Source organism: Cnephaeus nilssonii (assembly GCF_951640355.1).
Source record: "Cnephaeus nilssonii genome assembly, chromosome: 17".
NCBI lineage: Eukaryota > Metazoa > Chordata > Mammalia > Chiroptera > Vespertilionidae > Cnephaeus > Cnephaeus nilssonii.
Window position 1 is genome coordinate 38,861,439 of NC_137088.1, and position 23,913 is coordinate 38,885,351.

Consider the following 23,913-nt stretch of genomic DNA (forward strand, 5'->3'; position numbering starts at 1 on the left):
AGTTCAGGATGCTTTTAGCTTCTTGTTTGGCTTTGGCCCTTAGCATTCATCCCAGCCATGGCTGGCACTTGCTGTCCAGCTCCATCCATTCTTGGATGCCAGATCACAATCCTCTGGACCCCACCTTCGTGTCTGCTCCCCTGGATGATGGACCTCAGGAGAGGGACAACTGGACAGGTACCAGCAGAGCCAGGCAGGGTGAGGTGCAAATGAAGTAATTGGCTGTGGTGACTTCACCAACCCCTTATCCCTTATGCACAATCCTTCATTCTTAGAAACTACAACCCACACCCATTGTTCCCAAGACATCAATTCCATATTCCACTCTCAAGACTTGTGCTCAGAAATAATTTCTATAGCACACAGTAAGGTGTACACTGATAAAGCCATCATTTCAGCTTTGGGAGAGACATTAGAAGGAATTACCGGGATAGGGCCTGTGCTGGTTCATTATATGCATCAGCTTGACAGGACAATGGGGTGCCCAGGTATTTGGTTAAGCGTGATTCTGGGTATTTCTGTGAGGGTGTTCCTGGGTGAGATGAACATTGTAATTGGCAAACTGAATGAAGTAGATTGCTTTTCCATTGTGGGAGGGACTCAATTGAAATTGAAGACCTGATAGAACACAAAGGCTGAGTAAGAGAGAATCCTGTCTTTCCCTGCCTGTTTTTGAGCTTGAACATCAGTCTTCTCCTGCCTTTGGACTCAGACTAGAACTTAAACCATTGGCTCACTTGGGTCTCCAGCTTGCTGACTGCACATCTCAGGAATTCTCAGCCTTCATAAAATCCAATTCCTAATTATCTATATCTATCTATCTATCTATCTATCTATCTATCTATCTATCTATCTATCATCAGTTCTGTTTCTCTAGAGAACCTAGAATAATGCAGGGCCCTGCTGGACAAAAAGAAAATTGTATGTTTCTATTTACTGTGATTTCCATGTATACTTATGGACCTGGGAAGCCCTATCCAATGTACCCAGCCACAACATTCCTGGTGAACATCATCCCCAAGTTCAATGCCACACGGAGAGGCCTGCTATAGAACCTGTTGAAATATAACCCAGTCCAGTGCATCTCAGCAGAAGAGACCCTGTAGTGTACCTACTTCTCCAACTTCTGCCCCACCCACCCCCACTCCCCAGGCTCCAGGACCCCAGTCATCCAGCTGTGGGCAGGCCTATTGCATTCCCTCCTAGGAGGAGAGGAAATATAGGGATATATGGTGCGCTGAACTCCAGGTATGCTGGGCCCAGCCAGGGTGGAGATGCCCAGCCTGTGTTCTTCATTCCCAGGGAAAGCTGGTATATTTATTTAAAACTAACAATTCCAAATAAGACATTGTAACTATTATTAGAAGCACACTGTTAAATGTTGAACTTAAAATATTAAGAAAAAATGGCTCTACAGTTATCAGCTAACAGCTGGGCAGGCAAACTCAAACAAAACATAAACAATCTCAGCAAAATGTAAAAGTTAGACAAGGCCACTCCATTTCTGTGGTGGAACAAGACGATTCTGCCATCATGTTTGAAACTAGACAGAAACAAGAATACTCTGCAACCACAAAAATAACTAACCCTTTTTCGGTTCACATAAGTGCTGTTTCTTTGTTAATGACAGCTCTCACCTATCTTTCATCCTTCCATCTCCTAGATAAAAATCATGAAACTATTTCTACTCCTTAAGACAATCCAAAGCAAAATGGGCCCCAGCCTCCGTAAACCTGCTTTAATCACTCAACTCAGCCCAAAGCCTACAGTGAATCCCATTCCGTCTCTTTCATCCTGAAGACTCCAGAAGCTTGTCCTTTACTCAGCAAGTTAAGTAAACCTAACAGTGTCAGATGAGCTCCTGACAGCCGCTGCCAGGCGCACTTTGGCATAACCTTACACAAGGAAGTGGCTGCTTACTCAAGGTCACATTGTACCAAAAGAGGGGGAGATTATGGAAATGGATAAAGCTCCAGTTACGCAGAAAATTTCAACAGAAAACAAAGCAACTCACTAAAATTCATTAAAAGAAACATACCACTAAATAGGAAGGAAAGAAGGAAGGTAGGGAAGGAGGGAAGATAGAAGGAGGGAGAAAGGAGGGGAAGAATGAAAGGAGGAAGGAAGTAGAGAAGGAGGGAGGGAGGGAGAAAGGGAGGAAGAAAGGTAAGTCTGACCAAGAGAAGTATCTTGTGAAAGTATTAAAGTATTATCTACTAATTTGATTGTTAAGCAATCCAAGCCTCAGATTAAATGAGATCAGTCACATCAGTGCTAGTATAACATCTGGTATGAACTCAACACAAGTTTCCTGTCATCATCTTTATCATCAATCAACACCATCACTCTCAATGTTGTATTATTACCAGTCCCTGCTGATGCCTGTTAACAGGTTGCCTGTTCACTCATGTATTCACAAGCAAACAAAACCATTTGCCTGTTGAGCAAATTAAAAGCCTGTTCACGTATCACACAAGCAAAGGAAGAGGACAAAACAGAACTCACGTTGAGCTGAAGTTCATCTGTCCACTGTCCAATCAGACGGTAGCCAGGGTTCGTGGTGTTGGTTGTCTGGTACTGAAAGATGTCGTACCGCCCCGGGGCATCTCCATTCTTGTTAAACATGACTGGGGTGCCAGCGCTACCTGCAGAAGGCAAGAAAAATGACAGATTTTAGAGAGAAGCAAGATTCCTTCCATGTCTTATGCCACTGGTGATGGTCTAAAGCAGTGGTCGGCAAACTCATTAGTCAACAGAGCCAAATATCAACAGTACAATGATAGAAATTTCTTTTGAGAGCCAAATTTTTTAAACTTAAACCTCTTCTAATGCCACTTCTTCAAAACAGACTCGCTCAGGCCGTGGTATTTTGTGGAAGAGCCACACTCAAGGGGCCAAAGAGCCACATGTGGCTTGCGAGCCGCGGTTTGCCGACCACTGGTCTAGAGACCTGTTAATGGACAAGGTAGCTAGTACATAACCCTATTGTTTAATGGGTTCCCCCAAAATGGTCTCTAAGGCTCACGGGAAAGCCATCACTGGGGCCGACAGATGCTATTGACAGGAGGTGAGAAAACAAACTTCCTCTTTTTATGAACAGTTCTGTTTCTCAGTATTTCTTAATATTTCATTCTAATCTTTTTATTGTGGGGAATAAAAGTAAAAGGTTTTCTAGAGTACTTCAAGTTTATTATAATTAATTAGTACTGTTTAGCCTCCAACCACCTAAATTGCGGTCAGTAAAGAGCCATTTGTAAAATAATAAATACATAAACTTAAAAAGGGGCATGTCAAAACAAGCCAGAGAAAAATCATTTGGGCAAAAAATGAAATAGGATCCCAAGTCAAATTTATAGAAAATATTCCTTTATTAACTTTTGGTCGACAATATGTTTGTATATTTTCAGAAAACAACTCTGAGACCATGTGGATTCCAGCAACAGAGAGGAATTGACAGGACTACTCCAGCCATAAAGACAGAAGAGAAGCAGTCCCGAGATGGAAAACGCTGACGTGGCCTCGCCATACTAGCAGTTAGCAGCTGTGCATCACTGCAGGTTGCCCAGGACCAAACCAGAGAGTGTCGGACCTGCATTACCACCATTTGTCCACCATCCGGAACTTTAATGTCAGTGCTGACATGTACACATAAGGAACTGTTGGACATTGAAATTGGGTCTCAAAAGAACTGTTGGCCCAGAAAGAAACTCACTACAGACTGATTCATTTGCCTGTCACCATAACCATTATTGCTTGTCTCATTTTCGGTTCTTATAAGTGTATTTCTAATAGCACATGACCTCACTCATCTAGGGGAAATAATGAACAACATAGATAGATGAACAAGAACAGACCCAGAAACAATGAGGCATGGATCAGACTGTTGGGCCTCAGAGGGAGGGTAGAGGAGAGTGGGGGTAAAGGGGAGAGATCAACCAAAGGACTTGTGTACAAGCATATGAGCCTAACCAGCGGTTAAGGACAACAGGGGGGTGGGGGCATGTGTGGGGAGGGGTGTGGGATGGGAATGGGGAGATGAGGACAAATATGTGATATCTTAATCAATAAAGAAATTAAATATATATATATATATATATATATATATATATATATATATTATTTAAAAAAAGGGGGGGCATGCCAGATTAAAAAAAAAACACATAAAAGCAGACAAGCAAAAAAGTTTACTTAAAAGGTACTTGGATACTGATTGCATTTATAAATATTTTTGGCTATTTCTAAACTAGAGGCCTGATACACGAATTCCGTGGCCCCGCCCACTGGTCCTCTGGAAGGTCGTTCTGCAGTCCAGTCTAATTAGCATATTAGCTCTTTATTACATAGTATTACTTTATATGATAAACAGTGTAAAATGCTTAGCAGTGTGCCTGGCATGTGTTTTATAAATATTAATTTATTTCTCAATCTCCCATTTGAACCTCACATGTTTAAAATGTTCATCTTAAGAGGAAACCAATAGATTTATTTAGAGTATGTTAGAAAGATAGGAAGCTAGAGAGTGAAAAATACAGAAAGAGAAAGAAAAGGATACATATCTTTGAAATTGGAATATGAGTGAAAAGTCCCTTAATATTAATCCCACGGAGCAATTGGCAAGCCACATACAGAGAATGAAACTTGTGAGTTTTGGTTAGTTTCAGGAACAGTCACAAAGGAATCGCCAAAAGTTTGGTCACTGGGTGCAATTTCTCTCCCTTGGATTCACTGGAAACAGGATAGATGTGGGTGGTCTCAGGTGTGAGGCTGATCTCTGCTCTGCCTTCAGGTTAACACTGGATATTCCTCATAACAAACAATGCTCTAGTCCCTGCCTTTTACAAGGAAGTTTACAGGGAGTTTACAAGCTGAAATAAAATCACTGGGAACAGAAGTTCATTTGGCTATTTTGGGAGAGGAGGATGAAGCACTTTTGTGAATTCTGGTTGTAAATTTAAGACTCACGGTGGCAGAGCTCTGCATCTGGCTAACAAAATCATTAGCCTCTGCAGAATTTGGGCCCTGGTGGCATTTACATTAATGATCTATATGAAAGAAAAGCAAAAGCATGTTAACTGGAGGGAGGCAGTACTTAACGGTAGGAAAAGATGCCAGCGCTTAGGAAGCAGGCAAGATGGTGAAACAGGCCGCACACAACTGATTACTCAACACAGAAAGGGAGTCAGAAAAGCGTCCAATCAGAAGAATAAGAGGCAGACAAGATTGCAATCCTGTGCTGAAAGTGACTCCCATGGGGAGGGTTTGTCCAACATTATTGGCAGAATACCGAGGCAGCTAAAGAACTCCACACCATCTTAAAACTGTCAGACACAGGATTTTATGACATTTCTAGTATTAAATTAAAAAAAAAAATCAGAGCTGTGGTAGGCTGAATAATGGCTCCCCAAATCTGTCCATGTCCTAATCTCTAGAACCTGTGATTGTTACCATTCGGGGATAAAGGGTTTTTTCAATGATGGCATTAAGGATCATGTGGGGCAGGGGGGATTGTCCTGGACAATCTAGGTGGATCCAGTATAATTATAATGGCCCTTAGAAGTGAGAGGCATCAGGAGTCAAAGGAGGAAGGAGATGGGAAGATGAAAACAGGAGGTGGGAGTGATGGAGGCAGGGGTCATTGCCAAAGAGAGCAGGTGGCTTCCTGCACACACCTCAACCAGGACCCAGGACAGGGAGGAGCCTGCAACTGAGGTACATGCCCTTGACTGGAATCAAACCCAGGAATCTTCAGTCTGCCGGCAGACGCTCTATCCACTGAGCCAAACTGGCTAGGGCATATAGTTGTTTTTATTTTTACCATTGTTTTATTGGCCGATATCTCAGGACCAGAACACATGCCTTCAGATTCCCAGACTTTCCAATGCACTAAAGCTGACTCTCCTAATGGGCACCTAATTTCAATTTCTCTATCAGGGTAAGCATCTTTCGTTTTCCAAACAGCAGGCTAGAGCCCACGGAGAGAGAGGGTGCGATCTATGAGTTATGCAGGTGTGGCCTCACCAGCTTGAGTCAGTGGGTGAGTCTGTTTGGCCAAAAGCACCACATCAATTTGTTTCATCAACATTGTACCTAGACACTACCCTCAGAGCCCGTAAAGGCACCTGCTGTATCCCAATAGGATCTCTGAAGCTCTCTCTATATAGGAATCAACAGGAGCCTTTCCAGTAGACAGAGGAAAACGAACAAAAAGAAGTTTTTAATATTGGCTTTCCACAGTGAGCCTTCCAAGTATATATAAGAAGAACAAACAAAGTCCGCATTTTACATGTTATCAGCCAGAAAATAACCCTATCGTTTTGCAGGAAGACAGTGATATTCAGATGCTCACCTTTCTTTGCTTTCATATTGGGTACTAGGATCTGCTGTAATTGTATAACTTCTAGTCATTACGCAATATGATGAGCTTTTCATTGTCTTCGAGAGGAGAGAAGAATATGGGAGGCCTGGGGCTCCGAAAGATATCAGGCTCACCAGCTAAATATTCACCAGAATGGGACACACCATCTAATCGCTCTCTCTTCCTACAACCTTTGTTAGGCAAAATGACTCTTGTCATGCCCTTTCCATTCTCATTAAAGTTCATGCTTTAAAAAATTAAGACAGAAGAGCTGAACACTTTATCTAAGTGATGACTTGTAATAGCGTATGTGGTTTTGACCTTTCTGATGGATTCTGTAAAGCTAATGGATTATTATTTCCACAATACTTTTTAACAGCTTCCCTGGATTTCTTAAAAGAGAAAAAAAGAAGATTATGTTCAGTGAACTCTATACAGGGGTAGACAAAAGTAGGTTACATAATACAAATAAATAATACAATAATTAGCACTGGCCGGGTTGTCAGTTGATTAGCTGGTCATCCCTATATGCCAAGATCGAGGGTTCAGTATCTGGCCAGGGCACATACAAGAAGTAACCAATAAATGCATGGATAGGTAGAAAACAAATTGATATTTCTCTCTCTCTTTCTACCTTTCCCCCCTCTCTCTCTTTAAAAATCAATATTTTTTTGAAAAATACTTAATAAATAATAACACAAGAATAAACTGTTTTGCAAACTTGAAACTATAAACCTACTTTTGTCCACCACCATATAAAAAAAGGATCATAGTGGTCCAGAGAAAAGAAAGAAATTATCAAAGAAGAAGTGATCATCTGCAGAAATGTCTCCAGGTGTCAGGGCTGGGATGCCGGTGCAATGAGGTAGTGGACACAGGGCCTCTAGACAAGATAGGATAGTGAGAGGCTGGATGACAGGATGTACTAAAGTCTGAAATCTCTATTGGATCGGAGTATGTGAATGGAGCCCTTTCTTCCTGGGTAGAGAAGGACCTAGGATCTAGATTGCTCAGGTGTCCAAACAGTCCTCTGCATCAAGGTATTTACAAGTTTCCCATTCTCACTTTCCCACCCCATGTACAGATTCCAGAAACACGGCACTGATTTGTGTTCCACTTATCTAGCTCTGCTCAGCACACTACCCTAAACCTTTGTGCTCCAAATAATAACAACCCATATTTTGCAATTTGGGCAGGGCTTGGGGACAGCACCTCTGGTCCCCTCATGTCAGCCTGGCAGCTTGAAGCCCACATGCTTCACAGTTGCTGCCAGCTGTCAGCTGGGACCTTAGCTGGGGCTGTGGTAGGAACACCCATATGTGGCCTGTCTATTTGGCATCTTGGCTTCCTCCCAACATGGGAGCTGTGTCTGCAATACAAATGTCCTGAGAGAATGAGGCAGAAGCCTCTTCACCTGTGTGCCTTAGAAGTCACATCGGGTCACTTCTGCATCAGTCACAAGCTCACTTAGATTCAAGGGGAGGGGACACAGAGCTCACCTCTTGATGAAGGAAAGCTCGCTTCATGTTTCAAAAAGAGCACATGAGCCCTGGCCAGGTGGGTTGGGGCATCATCCCAAACATCATAAGGTTGCAGGTTTCATTCTGGGTCAGGGCACACACCTAGGTTGTGGGTTCCATCGCCAGCTGGGGTGCATATACTAGTATGAAGCAGCCAACTGATGTTTCTATGTCTCCCAACCTTCCTCCCTCTCTAAAAATCAATAAAAACGTATCCTCCTGTGAGGATTTTTTAAAAAAGCACATGATATGTGTCATCTTTACAAAATATACTGCAACCCAATCCGTCTTCTGGAAACTAGTAAATCTAGATACAGACACATCCCAGATTAAATATGCCATTATATAGCAATTCTCTAAGATGTTGTATCCAAGGCAACAAATTTATTAAATTTTCATCTACAGGTATTGACATCTGCTTAGATGGGCCAACATAGGTATAACTACATAAATCAAATTTAGGCTCAGGTCATTGCATTCACTGGGATGCAAAGAAAAACATGGCCAGAAGCGACGAAGATAAAAGTAGTCATCTTTTCTCTCGGTGCATCATAAGGAGAGGTTAAGTGCTTGGTGAAACTATAGCAATATTTTCAAGACATTCTATTATCATTTCCTAAATTGATGCTTTGGTAAATGTGAGGGTCAGAGTTATTAAACTGTGCTCTATTGGTCTGGAACAAAACTCCTAGGGGTGCAGAAAGTTTTGTAGTAAAGTAACAGAAGAGAACACTTAGACTTAGTTGAAACCAAAAAAATCAAAACCCTACTAAAACACGTTAAAGAAAGGCTAAATTTTTCACAACAGACTAGAAAAAGACTTGCTTTCTAGATCTGTGTCTGTCATTTGCTAACTGTGAAGTCTTGAACACATATTTCCTCCTCTGTAGTATTTTATTTCTTTATATAAAAATCAAGAAATTAAATGAGTGAAAAATGGCAAATTTCTTTTCATGAATAGCTGTTCACTTAAAGTGACATGGAATCCATTAATTAAGTCTAGCACAGATTCTGTTTCACAAAACTGCGGAGCCCCACCATCAACAAACGTCACAGTGCCTCAGGAGCCAGAGGTCTCCCGGCTGTCTTCATGGCAGAAAAAAGTCCTCAGAGAAAAGGCGATTATGTGGACCACAGGGCAGGATTGCAATGGTGACAAAGAGAGAAAAAACAATTGATCCTGCCTGTGACCTCCCACAGAGACCTTCATCACTCTAAGATGAAGAAGCAGGAATGAAGTAGTCAGCCCTTCCTCTCAGACATTTACAGGGACAGCCTGTGGGGTTAGGTGCCCAAGGACCAGTGTAGCATCATCACTACCCAGATGTGTGGTTCTGACTATCATGATTCTTAATTCTCTGTGAAGTTTCCTTATCATAAAAAAGGGTAAATAATAGTACCTACACCATGTTGGTGTTCTAAATATTAAATAAGCCAACACGGGTATGCAGCACACTTTCTGGCACTCAATAATCATTCCATAAACATGGGTCCTGTGTCTCACCTGCAGCTCAGCATCTCTGGCTCATCAACGGACAAGACCATTTTGACAAAATGATTTTATGGAGCACTTTTTGGAAGAAGAATGAGGGAAGAGTCACCAAGAACAGTCTCAAAACGATAATTTTGGTCACTCTTGTAAGAATGGTTATGCATATCTATGAACCAGAATACAAAACCTGGAGACTGACCCAGCTAATGGAATTTAGTGTTTGATAAATAATGAAATTTACATGTGTCTGTCTCTGGGAAAATTAATTCTATATTTTAGGAGATTCTGTAAAATCAGGAATAAAGTATAAAAAGAAGATCATTTATAGTTAGACTACTTTCTGGTTTAACACACAGTCATTTTGTCTCCATCTAAACTAGAGAACTGTTGATCCCCAAATAGGGTATGATTCCTCTTCATCCAAATACTAGAGAACTCCTGGAAGATTGATAGAATACTGTGGGTTTAAGTGGATTGTTGTTTATAAGCAGAAAAGCGAGAAGGTTTCCTTTAACCTTAATACAATCACCTGAGCCAGGAAATTAATATTGATATAATATTACTTAAACTCATCTGCAAATTTTATTAAAATTTCTCCACTGTCTCACTAGTGTCCATTCTCTGGTATAGGATCAATTAATTTTCCCACACGGCATTTAATAGTAATGTCTCATTAGTCTCTTCCAGTCTGGAACAATTCCTCCACTGGCCTTTTTCACGATGCGAATACTTTAGAATAGTACTAGTCAGTTATTTTGTCCTCTGTTTCCTTATGATTAGATTGGGGCATGTATTTTTGGCAATAAAACCTCAGAAGTGATGTTCTAACCTTCCCACATGTTAAGGTTGTATCTGAAGGCCCCGTCTGTGTCTTGAAGCCTGAGAAGCAAGAGCACCCATGTCTGAGGGCAGGAGCAGAGGGAGAGAGAATTTGCCCTTCTTCTGCCTTCTGGGTCTCTTCAGGCCCTGGCGGTGGGGGGGTGGGTTGGAGGAAGCCCATCCAGCTTGGGGAAAGCCCTCTCTCCTTTACTCAGTTCACCAAGTCACATGCTAATCTCTTCCAGAAACACCCTCATAGATGCACCCAATGGTACTGCTTTGCCAGCTATCTGAGCATCACTTTGCCCAGTCAAGTTGCCTCATAAAATTAATCATCATATGATTAACCAAATTCAATGCAATCATGAATAAACCCGACTATATTGCAAATTAAAAACAGAACCACACTGGAGAAAATAAGAAAAAAGAATGCAAATATTTTAGGAAGACAGTATTTGAGTAAATACTTGTAAGATTGAAGACAAAAATAACTATATAGAGATAGTGTACAATAACTAATAAATATGTGTGTTTTTCACAGTTCTGAATTTATATTCACTGAGGAAGAATTTGACTTCATATAAAAACCTATTTTAAGGAAAGGAAGATAAACCATACTCACAAATATTTATTCACTCGTTCACTCACTACTCTCTCACTGCTCACTCATTCATATATTGATTCAATCTTTAAAATTAGATAATCAACCAGGTTTTGACACATACTCAAGAGTAAATAATCATTCAATATGTAACTTATAAAGCATAATGCCAATCCAGGACTCCTAAAAACACATATGTTTGGAGACTCACCATTGAAATTAACGTTGCGGATGTACTTCAACAACTTCTTGCCCCCAGCTTGCTCCATCTCTGGACAGACGCCCCGGTAGTCAGCACAAAGATCCTTGTTCATGTGATGCAGGGCATGAGCCATCGCGTAGACTGCATCAATCACGAACTGAACTTTCCCCTCCTGCTCATAGTTGGAATCTTTTCCAATTCTCTCCTGTCCTGCACATTAAAACAAGAAGCACACAAAGATTGGTGTTGAGTAGAATGTCTAAATTTGTCTTTACTTTCAACTATGCTTAAAGCAAACAATGTTTTGAGGACTAGGACAATGCAAGCCACATAGCCACATGTGACCACCATATTAGGTAGTTTTTAGTAGTTGACTTTGGAGCCTATTAACCACATACATGTACATGGAGCTAATGAGTAGCCAAGTTCTATCAGTTCTACCTCTGATACAATGAACAGTTTTGGCCAAACTAAAAATGCCCTATCTATGGGCTCCTCATCTCCCATCAGGATGCAATGCCACGTGTCTCCATCTACTCATCCCTCTGTGTCCATCTTTCCTACTACAAAGCTAATCACTTCAGCCCCATGCTCCAAATGCTTCAATGGCTCTCCATTGCCTCCAAGCCCTTTCCACTGACAACTGAGAATGTTCATCCCCATCTGCCTAGTAGCAGTAAGAACACACATTGTGTCCCCCACCCCACTGTGTTGGAAGCTTTGCATACATTATTTCTAACCTCACTTTGTGAGATAAATATTATTTATCCTCATTATCCAGATGGGAAAGCTGAGCCTTACAGAGATTAAATCATCTTTCCATAGTCATTTACAGACACATCAATGATGACCATTCAGGCTTGTCAGGCCCCAAAGCCTTCTCCCTATGTTAGCCTACTCCAGGCTTTCCCTACATTTTTTTATTGCCAGACAGGTACAATTTTTTATTGTTGTTCCAGACAGGTACTTTTTTTTTATTGTTGTTCCAGACAAGTATGGCTATTTTTTTTCCTGAATACATCATAAACTCCAATGTTAAACAATCTTTGCTCATGCTCCTTACTTTGCTAGAAATGTCCTTCCCCCTTGCTTTTGCCCATCATAATTTAATTTTCTCTCCATGGCACAATTCAATGGTAGCCTACACTGAGCCCCTCAATCACAATGAAAGATTTTACAAAACACTTCAAATATTTATTATAAAATTAATAATAGCACTATATTTTAATGCTCTAACATCTATCTCCCAGACTTTCATTTCTTTTCTTATTCCCAACACCGAACAAAGCATTTAGTATCTAGCAGATTCTAAACAACAGTTATATTAAATTACACAGTCACTTAGTTCAAGGTACCAGGAACTCTCTTCAGATCTCTTGTCCCTCTATGAGAAATAATTAGTCACACATTGCCTTCCACTTTCGAGGCACTAATCCCCAAATTGTTTCCTACGGCACATTTGTGTAGTGAAGACACAACAGGAATTCTGCACCCCATCTTATTCTCCTGCGAAGGGTTCCTGACAGTTACATAGTTGTAGACTTCTTTACCAGAGAATTGTTTGGAGCATTTACTATTATAAAAAAAGTATAATTTCCAAGAAGGAAATTCAGAATTTCCAAAATTTACTTGAATTTGCATCTTTCCTTTTCAGAGTACACATCACTATCTTATATGGCAGACACTTCTGTGGTTTATGTGCATATCATTTAAGTAACAATCAACTGATGCTCACTGCTAGTCACTTGAGTTAGGCCTTTCCGCATGTTTAGAGAGGGATTTTTTTTCAAACGAAGTTTTTATTGATTTTTAGAGAGAGAGAGAAAGGGAGAGGGAAAAAGAGAAATATCAATGTGAGAGTGCAACATCAATTGGCTGCTTCCTGCCCGCCCTCTACCAAGGATTGAGCCCCACAAACCAAACATGTGCCCTGACCAGGAATTGAACTGGCAACCTTTTGGTGCACAGGATGACACCCAACCAACTGTGGCACACAGGCCAGGGCTAGAGTAGGAATTTTCTTTTTTAAGATAAAATTCCTCATGAATTCCTACAGCTACTTCCAATTCAAACCCAGGACTAGAGGGTGTTTCCTAACACATCTACCTCCCCTTTTCCTGAGAAAAATGCTCATTCTTAATGATACCATTATGATTATTCATTCACTTTATCCCATGGTATGCAGATAACAGTTTCAGAAAAACAATCATGTCTAACAGTCTAAATAATGTAATGTAATGAACAGCCTTGTGCAAATACGTGCTTTTCAATTTTTGTCTGGGTATTTTGGTGATAGATTCTGAGAAGTGAGGCTGCTTTGTTAAAGAGTAAATTCATATGTATTTTTGCTAATTATTGGCAGATTCATCTTTAACAGGTTTGTACCATCTTGCTTTCCCACAGGCTAAAGATGAGAATGTTCATTTCCTTACCACTTCATCACCCAAGTGTATTGTCAAACTTGGATTGTCTTTAATCAGACATGAAAAAAAAATGCTACAAGGGTATTTTTATTTGAATTTTTCTTATCTTAGGAGAGGTTGAACATCTCCCTTTAAAAGAGCCATTGTATTTCTTTTTCTGTCTATAATCTAGCTCAGTGGTCGGCAAACTCATTAGTCAACAGAGTGGCAAACCGTGGCTCGCGAGCCGCATGTGGCTCACGAGCCGCAGTTTGCTGACCACTGATCTAGCCAATTGTCATAAAAAGTTGGTCATTTCACTATCTTTAAAGGCTTTTTATTAATTAAACATATTAATTCTTTGATATTAAGTTGCAACTATTTTTCCCAGTTTGTAATTTTTCTTTAACTTTAGGTATTTCTTTTTAAAATAAAATTACATTAGGTACAAATTGTGTGTTTTTTTTTTAATTATTGGTTTCTTGTATTCTTATTGCTTCTGGATTTTCAGTCATGGTTAGAAAGAAATGTCCCCTCTCTCAGAGTATAGAAGATCCATGTTTTCTTCTAGAATCTATTTTTTAAAGATATATTTTGATCCACTTAAAATGTATTCTGGTGTACAGTATGAAAAATAAATAAAAATTTATCTTTTTCCACATAGCTCTTCAGTTATAACATATAACAGTTTAGCTTTTCTCACTGATTTGAAGTTCTTCCTTTATTATATACGAAATGTCCATATAAATTGGGTCTCTTTCAGGATTTTAAAAATTTGTTTCATTGTACCAATATTAGATTTTCACTTATAAAAGTTCTATAATATATTTTAATAACTGATAGATTAAGCTTCTCTCTCACTATTAAGTGTTCACCCACCAAAATTGTTGATGTTTTCCATATTTTCCTGGTTATTTTTATTTATTTACTCAAATAAAATTTGTCACACATTTATCTAGTTTGAGAAAGAAAAAATCTAATGGTACATAAATTGGGCTTATGATGTATTTATAAATAAACTTAGCTAAAACATATCTTTATGAAGGTGAGTCTTTCTAGCTGTGTCTTTCCATTTGCTCAAGCTTTGCTTTGCCTCCTTCAATAGTGTTTTAAAGTTACTCTCACATGGGTTTTAGTGTGTTGGTGAAGATAGCCTAGGTATGAGATTTAATTTTTGCTAATATAAATATTGCATATATATATGTACACATGTACATATATATACATACACACACACACACACCCTATATAATAAAGAGCTAATATGCTAATTAGACTGGATGACAGAACAACATTCTGGAACAACCAGTGGGTGGGACTGTGAGGGACAAGGCAGCCAGGGCACAAGGGCTGAGCACCTTGCACAAATTTCGTGCATTGGGCCTCCAGCATATACACAGCGTGGCCAGATTATGATGATCTCTGAATGCATAATAATCTGACCACTCAGTGTATATCCTATCTAATAATAGAGTAATATGCAAATAACCATTACTCCGCTACGCCCACGATTGGGCGGCAGGAGGCTGGGGGGCGGAACTCAGGGTGGCCTATCCTGCCGTTGAGAGGCGCAGGGGAGCAGAAAAAACACTGGACACCATGAAAGAATGAGATGAAATGGTTTGGTAGGGAGTGTCACAGACCTCTCAGGGACAGCACCTGGGGCTCCGGACATGATGGGAGAAGAGAGGGGGCTGGTTGAGAGAAAGTGCATGGAATGGCCTGGGAGTAGGAACAAGAGGGTGATATGCAGAAGGTGGGCCCCACCGGGTGATGATAGGGGGCAAGCCTGCGGGAGGTGGCCAAGTGGCCCCACCTCTGCTGAGGGATGCATGCGTCTGTCGTGGGAGCTACGGCTGATGGAGAGGGAGGCTATGGCTCTATGTGGATGAGTTGCCAATGAGAGCTTCCCTGCAGCCAGAGTACTCAGCGTTTTCAACATGGTGGGAGCACAGGATCACATACACAACGTAACGAAAGAAAAAGCATCCTATTTCCAACTTATTCACAGACTTCTGTTTCTGGTATCTATATTCCCAATGTGTCCACAAGTAAATTTGGAAAAAGAAAAAAGATTTGTACATGATATGACTGCATCTTTAGAAAACCCAAGTGATCACAACCAGAGCACTTTTAACACCTAATGAGCCAAATACACCGATGAACAAAAAGAGACACAGATGCATGAATAGACTGTGGAACCTCAGAGGGAAGGCGGGGAGGGTGGGTGGGTGGGAAGAGATCAACCAATGGTCTGTGTACATATATGCATCATCCCTGGACACAGACAATGGGGTGGTGAGGGCCTAGGGGGGGTTGTAGGCTGGAAAATATTAATGGGGGGGAAAGGGGACCTATGTAAACCTTTCAACAATAAAGATTTAATAAAAAAGAGTAAAAAATAAAAATAAAATAAAAGCTAAGAATAACTGCCCTGGCCAGGTGGCTTCATTGGTTGGAGCTTCATCCTGTACATTGAAAGGTTGCGTGTTTGAACCCATGTCGGGGTGTGTGTGGGAGGCCACTGAGCAAGTGGTGCCTGGAGAAGGGAGGCTCCTCTGAGCTAAACACAGTCCAGGCCTCACCCATGATCCCAGGCCTATCCTCTGCTGAGTGAGACCAGACCTCCTAGCTTCCTGTCGAGTCCCTGGTCTCTGAGTCATAAGGCCGCTTCCCCATGTTTCCCAGAATGGACTGCTCAGTAACCATCCATACTAATAAAAGGGTAATATGCTAATTAGACTAGGTGACCAGACATCTTCTGGACATCCAACTTCCTTCCAGAAATACCCACAGTGGTGGGGGCTGAGGCAGAGGTGGTTAGGGGCAATCAGGTGGGCAGGGGAGGGCAGTTGGGGGCCATCAGGCCAGCAGGGCAGGACAGTTGGGGGCCATCAGGCCAGCAGGGCAGGACAGTTGGGGGCCTTCAGGGGAGCAGTTAGATAGCGACTAGGCCAGCAGGCAGGCATGCAGTTAGGATCCAGCAGTCCCGGATTGCGAGAGGAATGTCTAACTGCTGCTGCCCTTTGAATGGGGCCTAAACTGGCAGTAGGACCTCCCCCAAGGGGTCCTGGATTGGAGAGGGTGCAGGCTGGGCTAAGGGGGATTCCCCCCGCCACCCCGTGCACAAATTTTGTGCACCGGGCCTCTAGTCCTATATAATAAAAGGCTAATATGCAAATTGTCCCCTCGACCAGGAGGCAAACTGGCCAACCGCCCATGTCCCCTCCCCCTGGCCAGGCTGGTCGGACCCCACTCATGCACAAATTCATGCACCGGGCCTCTAATATTTATATATATATACACTGAGTGGCCAGATTATTATACTTTCAGAGATCATAATAATCTGGCCACTCAGTGTGTGTGTGTGTGTGTGTGTGTGTGTGTATTGCTGTGTGTATTATCACTATTTTTTTGGTAAATACATAAAAGCTATTCTTTATTTTATTGTGGTTACTATTTTTTTTAACTCTCACGAAACATTTTAAACATAGTGCAAGTTTGAAAGAATTTTCCAATGACCCCACCACTATTTTACTATTCTTATTTTATAGGGCCATTCATTTCCTAACATTCATTTTAAAACCTGCTACTTTACAAATTTCTCTTATAATTTATAGTACTTAAAAGAGGCAATCTTGAAGGCATTATGACCACTATAAAATATATACTATGAAATGGGTTCAGACTAATAATTCAGGAGAGCAGTTTCTGAACCGCACTCATAAAGACATTCATCCCAGAAAGAATGCCTTGAAAAATAATTGCATTGTTTTAAATAATGAACCATTTTATTATTTGTGAAATACTGCGAGCTTTATCCCTCTCTTGGAGAGTCACCAGGTACCTTAGCATATTAAAGGCTCTAAGACTTAAGGGATACATTTGTCTTTGGGGTTATCAGGACTAGAAAAATGTACCATTATATCAAGAAAATCAGAAGTGGCCAGTTCATTAAAAAGAAGGAAAAAGTTTAAAGTTACTTTCCCTGCTGTGGCAGACACAACTGTCTGTCCCTTTCTGAGAGTCTCTGGTTACTCATTTACCACCTGTCCCTCTTCCCCTAACAGAACTCTATTCTCTAGAATGTTGGTGGCCTCCAGTAGGGATGAGCTGTTCTGGACTTCCTTTGAGCCTCACTGAGTCGATTCTGTTTGTTTAACCCAATCCAATTTCCTCCCCCAAGGGCTAATGTAGGAACAGGCTTGGCATCTAATTCTAGCCAGTGAGATGGAAGAAAGGAGTTTAGTTGGGAGCTCCTGGAAAACTTTATTTGCTTAAAAAAAAAAAAAAAGATGGGCTCAATTGTATCAAAAGCAACACACACACACACACACACACACACACACACACACACACTGAAGTTACTCTAGTCACTTTGTGGTCCTGAGGAAATCACACAGCATAAAAATGACAACAGAATAAAAATGTATCAGAGATATGAAGATACAATTGAGCTGTGAGTTGCCAAATATTTTCCAAATTCTTTGAACACTACCCTTCTTATCCATACACCACTTTATAACATTCTAAAAGACAAGCATTAAGCATGCCTCCCCCACAACCAAAATGAAAAATGAAATGCAGTTTTAAAGTGTGGCGATGCCCTGGCCTGCGTGGTTCTGTGGTTCCATTGGATGAGTCTCCTCTGTGCACCAAGAGGTCCGTCCCTAGTTTGATTCCAGGTCAAGGCACATGCCCAGGTTTTGGGCTTGATCCCTGAGGGAGGTAGCTGACGGATTTTTTTTTTTTCCTCTCTCTCTCTCCCTTCCTCTCTCTCTAAAAAACTCAATAAAAACATATATGAAAAATAGAAAGCATGGTGATTGAGGCGGGGGTGAAAGGAAGGTGAGGGGGTGGAAGTGGAAGATGGTGTAAAGGGGATAAATGTTGATGGGAAAAATAAAATTAAAAAATTCAAAAATATATGTTTAACATATATTGAAGAAAAAATAACTTTTTCCTTTAATTCTCAGTTAATAGCTCATCCTTCCCATTTTCCTGATTAACTGAGGTGTCATTACATTCTTTCCTTGGATCAAGGCCATCCTTTTCATCACGTGTCTCAGAAAAGAGTCCGAGGTTAAGGTAAAATGAGGTGAACTCTGAAGCCTTATCTTTTACGTCAGCACGCAAAGAAGCTTGCCCTCTGAAGTCTCCTGGTTTTCTGCTCCATTGTCATTTTTACCCAAAGGGTCCATCCAGTCTTTTAATCTTCTGTTGACTACACTGACAGCTGCACTACATAAGAACAACCCATAAACTTTCACTACCGGGATTGCTAGTGTTCATTCGGTTGGTGAGGATTTCTCTTGGAAGGACCTGCTTACCTTGCCCATTTTCACATATTGCTTTCTCATAATGTATGCCTTAGACCACTACTGGGGGGAGGGGTGGAAGGCATAGAAAATGCAAGGAAATATGGACTTTCATTATTTATATTCATATTTCAATGGGATCACCAAAAGAAAGACGGGATGGGAGCTGGGCAGGAAACACATGGGAAGGTTTGCTAACGCAGACTTGAAAACATTCCAGAAAGGGTCAGCCCATGTGAACTGGCCCAGTGCTCGCCATCTGTTGCCAAGGAGTGAACATTTGTGAGTTTTATTTGGATTTCATGTATGAATTGAAGCCATGTGCTTTGGGAAGACCTCTGTGAAATCATGCATGCTTGTGCTGAATGTGCTTTTAAACCTTCCATTCAACACATTTTATATTAGTTAACATAAAGCCTCAATCTTAAGTACTTCTTGAGGCTGAAGTCTGAGCATTAATGTATATAATGAACTAAAATACTAATAATTGGATTCTATTGCCAATGACAAATACCCCTAATAAACAGGACAAGAATGTACCACAGGAGATTTGAGGATAGAGTCAGGACATATTTTGGTTGTGACAAAACGGATAGTGGGTAAAGAGAACACGGGGCCAGCAGGCTGGACATCATGGAGTGCTAGGGCAACGTGGCAGGATTCAGAAAAAAGCCAAGGTTGCCCAGCAAGCCTTATTAAGATGCTACTGCAGTCCCTCCCATAACTTAAAAATAAATAACTCTGTTTTCTTGATAACTTTTTCCCCTCCTGAGTATACATTTATCTTTATGAGATGAACTAGTAGCCCTACACACGAATCCGTGCACCAGTAGCTCTCTGCAGGGCCTGGCCGCTCTGCGCCTGCTGCCCAGAGGTTCTCTACGGCCCAGAGCCCCTCTGCAGCCGGGCACAGAATGCTTGCCTCGTCGCCAGGGTGATGACACAAGCATCCCTCGCCCCACCCGGCCACTCCGTGCCCGCTGCCTAGAGGCCCTCCGTGGCCGGGGTGGAATGCTTGCCTCATTGCCGTGGTGACGAAGCAAGCATTCCGCCAGGCTGCTCATGCTGCCCGCTCTCAGTGGCCACCCCCCTGGGACTGGGGGACTCTGGCGGGGCTGAGAGGACTGGGCGTTGCCATCTTTGTGACGGAGTGATGGTTAATTTGCATATTACCCTTTTATTATATAGGATGTTAATAGTAAAATAAGGTCATGTGTTCAGAGAAATTGACTTTGTTGCCATCTCTTACAGCAACCACATTTATAGAATCTCAGAGTAACAACCCATGGCCTGCAAGGAATATCAGTAGAAGGCAAGTCAGAAGATTTGCATTGAGTCAAAAGCCTGTAGTAGACCTGCCTAGTTTTACTCAGTGGTTAGAGAGTTGACCCAAAGACAGAAGGATCTTAGGTTCACTTCCTGGTCAAGGGCACATACCTGGGTTGCAGGTTCCCCACCCCAGTAGGGACACCTGTGGGAGGTAACCAATCAATGTTGTCTTTCATATCAATGTTTCTCTCCCTCTGTCTCTTCCTCTCCCTTCCACTCTCTCTAACAATCAATGGAAAAAATATCCTCAGGTGAGGATTAAGAAAAAATAAAACTGTAGCATTGTCATACTTCTATTTGTGCAGCCCAGTGAGAGTTCAGTGGGATGAGTGGCTACCAAAAAGAATGAGGGGGTTCATGGCCATAGTGCTGTGGGCAGCATATGTTCACGCACATTTTCTGTGCACCAGGTTCTGTGCCAAACACCATTCACAGTTTAATTTTAACCCTCATGACACTCTCTTGGGGAGGTACTACTGTTTCCTCCATTGGCCAGCCATTCCCTGCCTCTCTGTTACTTCACTATGCATTATAGACACTTAGGTAAATGGTTCCTACCAGGACAGCACACGGAAAGCAATAACTGGGATATTTTCCTCTTCAATTCTTTTTATTTTCAACATGCATTTAGAGCCAAAAATAATCTCAAAATTCATGCTAATCCTGATTTTTACATCCTCTTGTTCCCACTGCAAGGAGGAAATGGATGGTTTCTTCCCTGGTCTCTCCCTCCAATGGAAAAGTTCATACCCAGAGAAATCAGCAAAAGGCTAGCAGAAGAACAAAGAAAACAAAGCAAAAATGCCAGATGACTTACCAACTGATTATCCACCTTAGCGATTTTCAACCTTTTTCATCTCATGGCACACGTAAACTAATTACTAAAAGTCTGCGGCACAGCTGAAAATCTATTCAACTTATTGCAGATCTGACAAAAATAGGTATAATTTTGATCCATTCACATTGCATGGTTATTGTTGTGCTGGCTGTTGTCATATTTATTTATTTATTTAATTACTTATTTATTTATTTATTTATTTATTTATTTATTTATTTATTTGCCAATCTAAGGGAGATGGGGTCAGTGTCCCTGACTAAAGAGTCAGGTATCACATGTTTTAAAAATTCTTACAGCACACTGGTTGAAAATTGCTGCTCTACGTTGATGGCCAAAATTTAGCTGCAATGGAAACCTTAATATCCTACTGGTCTACAGTGGATACACATTGAATACTCCATTATAAATTCAAAAATAGTTCTAGCAAGGGTGGAAAACAATGTCTAGCCACAAACCCTCCTTTCTAGTCATTTTCCATGCAGAATGCTTCCTGGAGAGCTACTTAAATGATACTTAAAACTGTGTTTTCTTCTGCTAGTGCATGTTCAGTTTCCAGGTTAAGTGCAAGCACAGGTAGTATGCAGACAGTAAACCTCACTGTGATAGGTCAGGGTGGGGTGGGGTAGGTTTCACACAATGCCCAGAGGAATGTCTCAGTCCCAATGTTTACAACCCTCAGAAGTGTGGAAGGGGTTCGGAGAGACTCAACCAAGACCAACAGTAGTCTGTTGTAGGCAATGCTAGCCAGCTTGGCAAAGGTGAGAACAGCACCTCTGAACCCCACAAGAAAACTCGCTGTGACAAACAAGAAAGAGATGTGTTTTCTTAAAGTAGAGCATTGATTCCATTTCCATTTCTCACAGACTTTCTCTCCTCTGATTTCTTAAGCCTAATTTCTACTTCTACAGTGTTGGTTGCTTCTTCTACGTAAAATCATTGGTGAAGCATTCTTTCCAGAACTAACTTAATAAACATTTAATAACAATAAAAATAATACTGCTATAGATGCCTATCCTCTTAACCCATTCTTTAGCCCAAACCCCTTTCAAATGTGGTGCTGGCCTCTGAAATTCTGTTTGCCAGGAGTTGTATTCAGCTGGAACTTTCAGAATATTAAGAAAATGATTTATCCAAAATTCACTGAGATGCCAGATGTAGTAATTGGTCTATACAACCATCAGGAATAGCTGCTGAAACCATGAGTGGAAAGGCCGGTGGGAATTTTATAGTGAACAGACCAAAGTGACAACACTGGAACCATTATATAGTCTTTTCCTCACCCCCTCACACCGCCCCCCCTACCCCACCCCACTCCATCCTTTTCCTCCTCCTCTGGCTTTAGACATTAGCAAGTAACTTGATTTAGAAAATGGTAGTGTGTGTGTGTGTGTGTGTGTGTGTGTGTGTGTGTGTGTGTGAGAGAGAGAGAGAGAGAGAGAGAGAGAGAGAGAGAGAGAGAGATACCTGAGCCTGATCAAGCTTTGGGAATATATAGACTAATTTACAGGAAACACAGAAAATGAGAATCATGTAAATCAACATTTCAGAGATGTACACAACAAAAGCCAAAAGTGAGACATTCTACAGAAATAGTATAAGCTGTTTCCTTTAACAAACAATTGGCAAGGTAAAAATAAAGAGGAACATTTTTAGATTAAAAATACTTAGATATATAAAAAAAAATGTGTTTGCACTTTTAGATCCACATGTGAACAAACCAACAGTATAAATATATTCATGAGAAAAGTCAGAGACTATCCTACCTAATAAAATGGTAATATGTAAATTACCATCACTCTGCTACGCCCACGATTGGGCCAGCGGGAGGCGCAGGGGGCGGGACTCGGGGTGGCCAGGGTAGCCAATTGGGCCAGCAGGACGCCGAGCTCGCGTCGCCAGTGGCGGCGCGAGCTCGGTGTCTGCGTCATGGCTGTGCTGCAGCACAGAAGGGGCCTCTGGGGCAGCGAGTTCACGTCCCGCCACGGACCATCAAAAGCATGGGAGCTGGGTGCCTGTCTGCTCCGGCACCAGGCCTTTCAGAAGCCTCCGCCGAGCCAGAGGCTTCTGAAAGGCCTGGTGCACCAGCGGACAGGCACCCAGCTCCCCCATGATCGAAAGCGAAAGCGTGTAGGGGACCCTACACGTGCATGATTCAATCATGCACTGGGCCTCTAGTTTGATTATAATAAGCAAATGTTGGTTTTGTTTGTGTATGTGTGTGTTTGTGTTATATATTTTAAGAGCATTTATCTCTTAGAGATGCATACTGCAGTATTAAAAATATGAATGTTAAGATGGACTTTAAATTGGCCAGTAGTGAGAGAAAAAGAAGTGGCCATGTGTGAAAATAAATTGGCCACATATTGAATACTGTGTGGTTCAGTGATGGGTACATGGGGATTCATCATACTGTTCTCTTGGCTTTTGGCTTTTGGGTTTGAAAGATCTCATTATGCTAATGCAAATAAAAGAAGAGGGGGGAAAAAGAGTATGAAGACAAGGAAGAAAACAAGAAAGAAAGAAACACACAAAAAGAAGAATATTGGGATTAAGAAAAAGGGAAATAGGGAGGCAGTAGAGATGAAGTTAGTTGTATTTAAGTGACACCTACTATGCGCCTGACACCCTAATAGAGACCATGGATACAGATACAAATACGGAACCCTTTTATGCTCCCACATGCCACAGCTCCACTCAGACACTGTTATGGAAAAGCAGATGCCATCTCTCCTGTCAGGTCTCACAGAAAGATTCTGCTTCTGGGGCAGTTATGGGGGGGTTCACATACTGTACATGCTATGGCATATGGGCGGGGTCTTTGACTCCCTTGGTCTAATGTCTCTTCCTAGCAGGCATGTCCTGGGTTGGAATGATTTTGTTCACTGGCACCAGGACCCTTTGCTTCCTGAGACGCAGAGAAAAGGCATAAGGGAATTCATCCCACTGGAGGGTTTGAAAGGACTTCTCAGAATAATCACCAATGATATCTCATAGAAAAAGCCATTGTTTAGCTCCATTTGAACTGTGTATCTAGTTG

General features: G+C 41.5%; 1 protein-coding gene across 2 annotated transcripts in view; it reads right to left on the minus strand.

The window, feature by feature from the left end:
• Positions 1-23,913, minus strand: part of GRM7 (glutamate metabotropic receptor 7) — a gene marked incomplete at both ends in the record, with an annotated part of 782,439 nt that overhangs the window by 257,202 nt on the left and 501,324 nt on the right. For both annotated transcript variants that reach the window (XM_079794370.1, XM_079794369.1), the window contains 2 exons: positions 2,506-2,645; positions 10,999-11,199. In XM_079794370.1, coding sequence (XP_079650496.1) covers positions 2,506-2,645; positions 10,999-11,199 — 341 coding nt within the window. The remainder of the gene's footprint in view (positions 1-2,505; positions 2,646-10,998; positions 11,200-23,913) is intronic.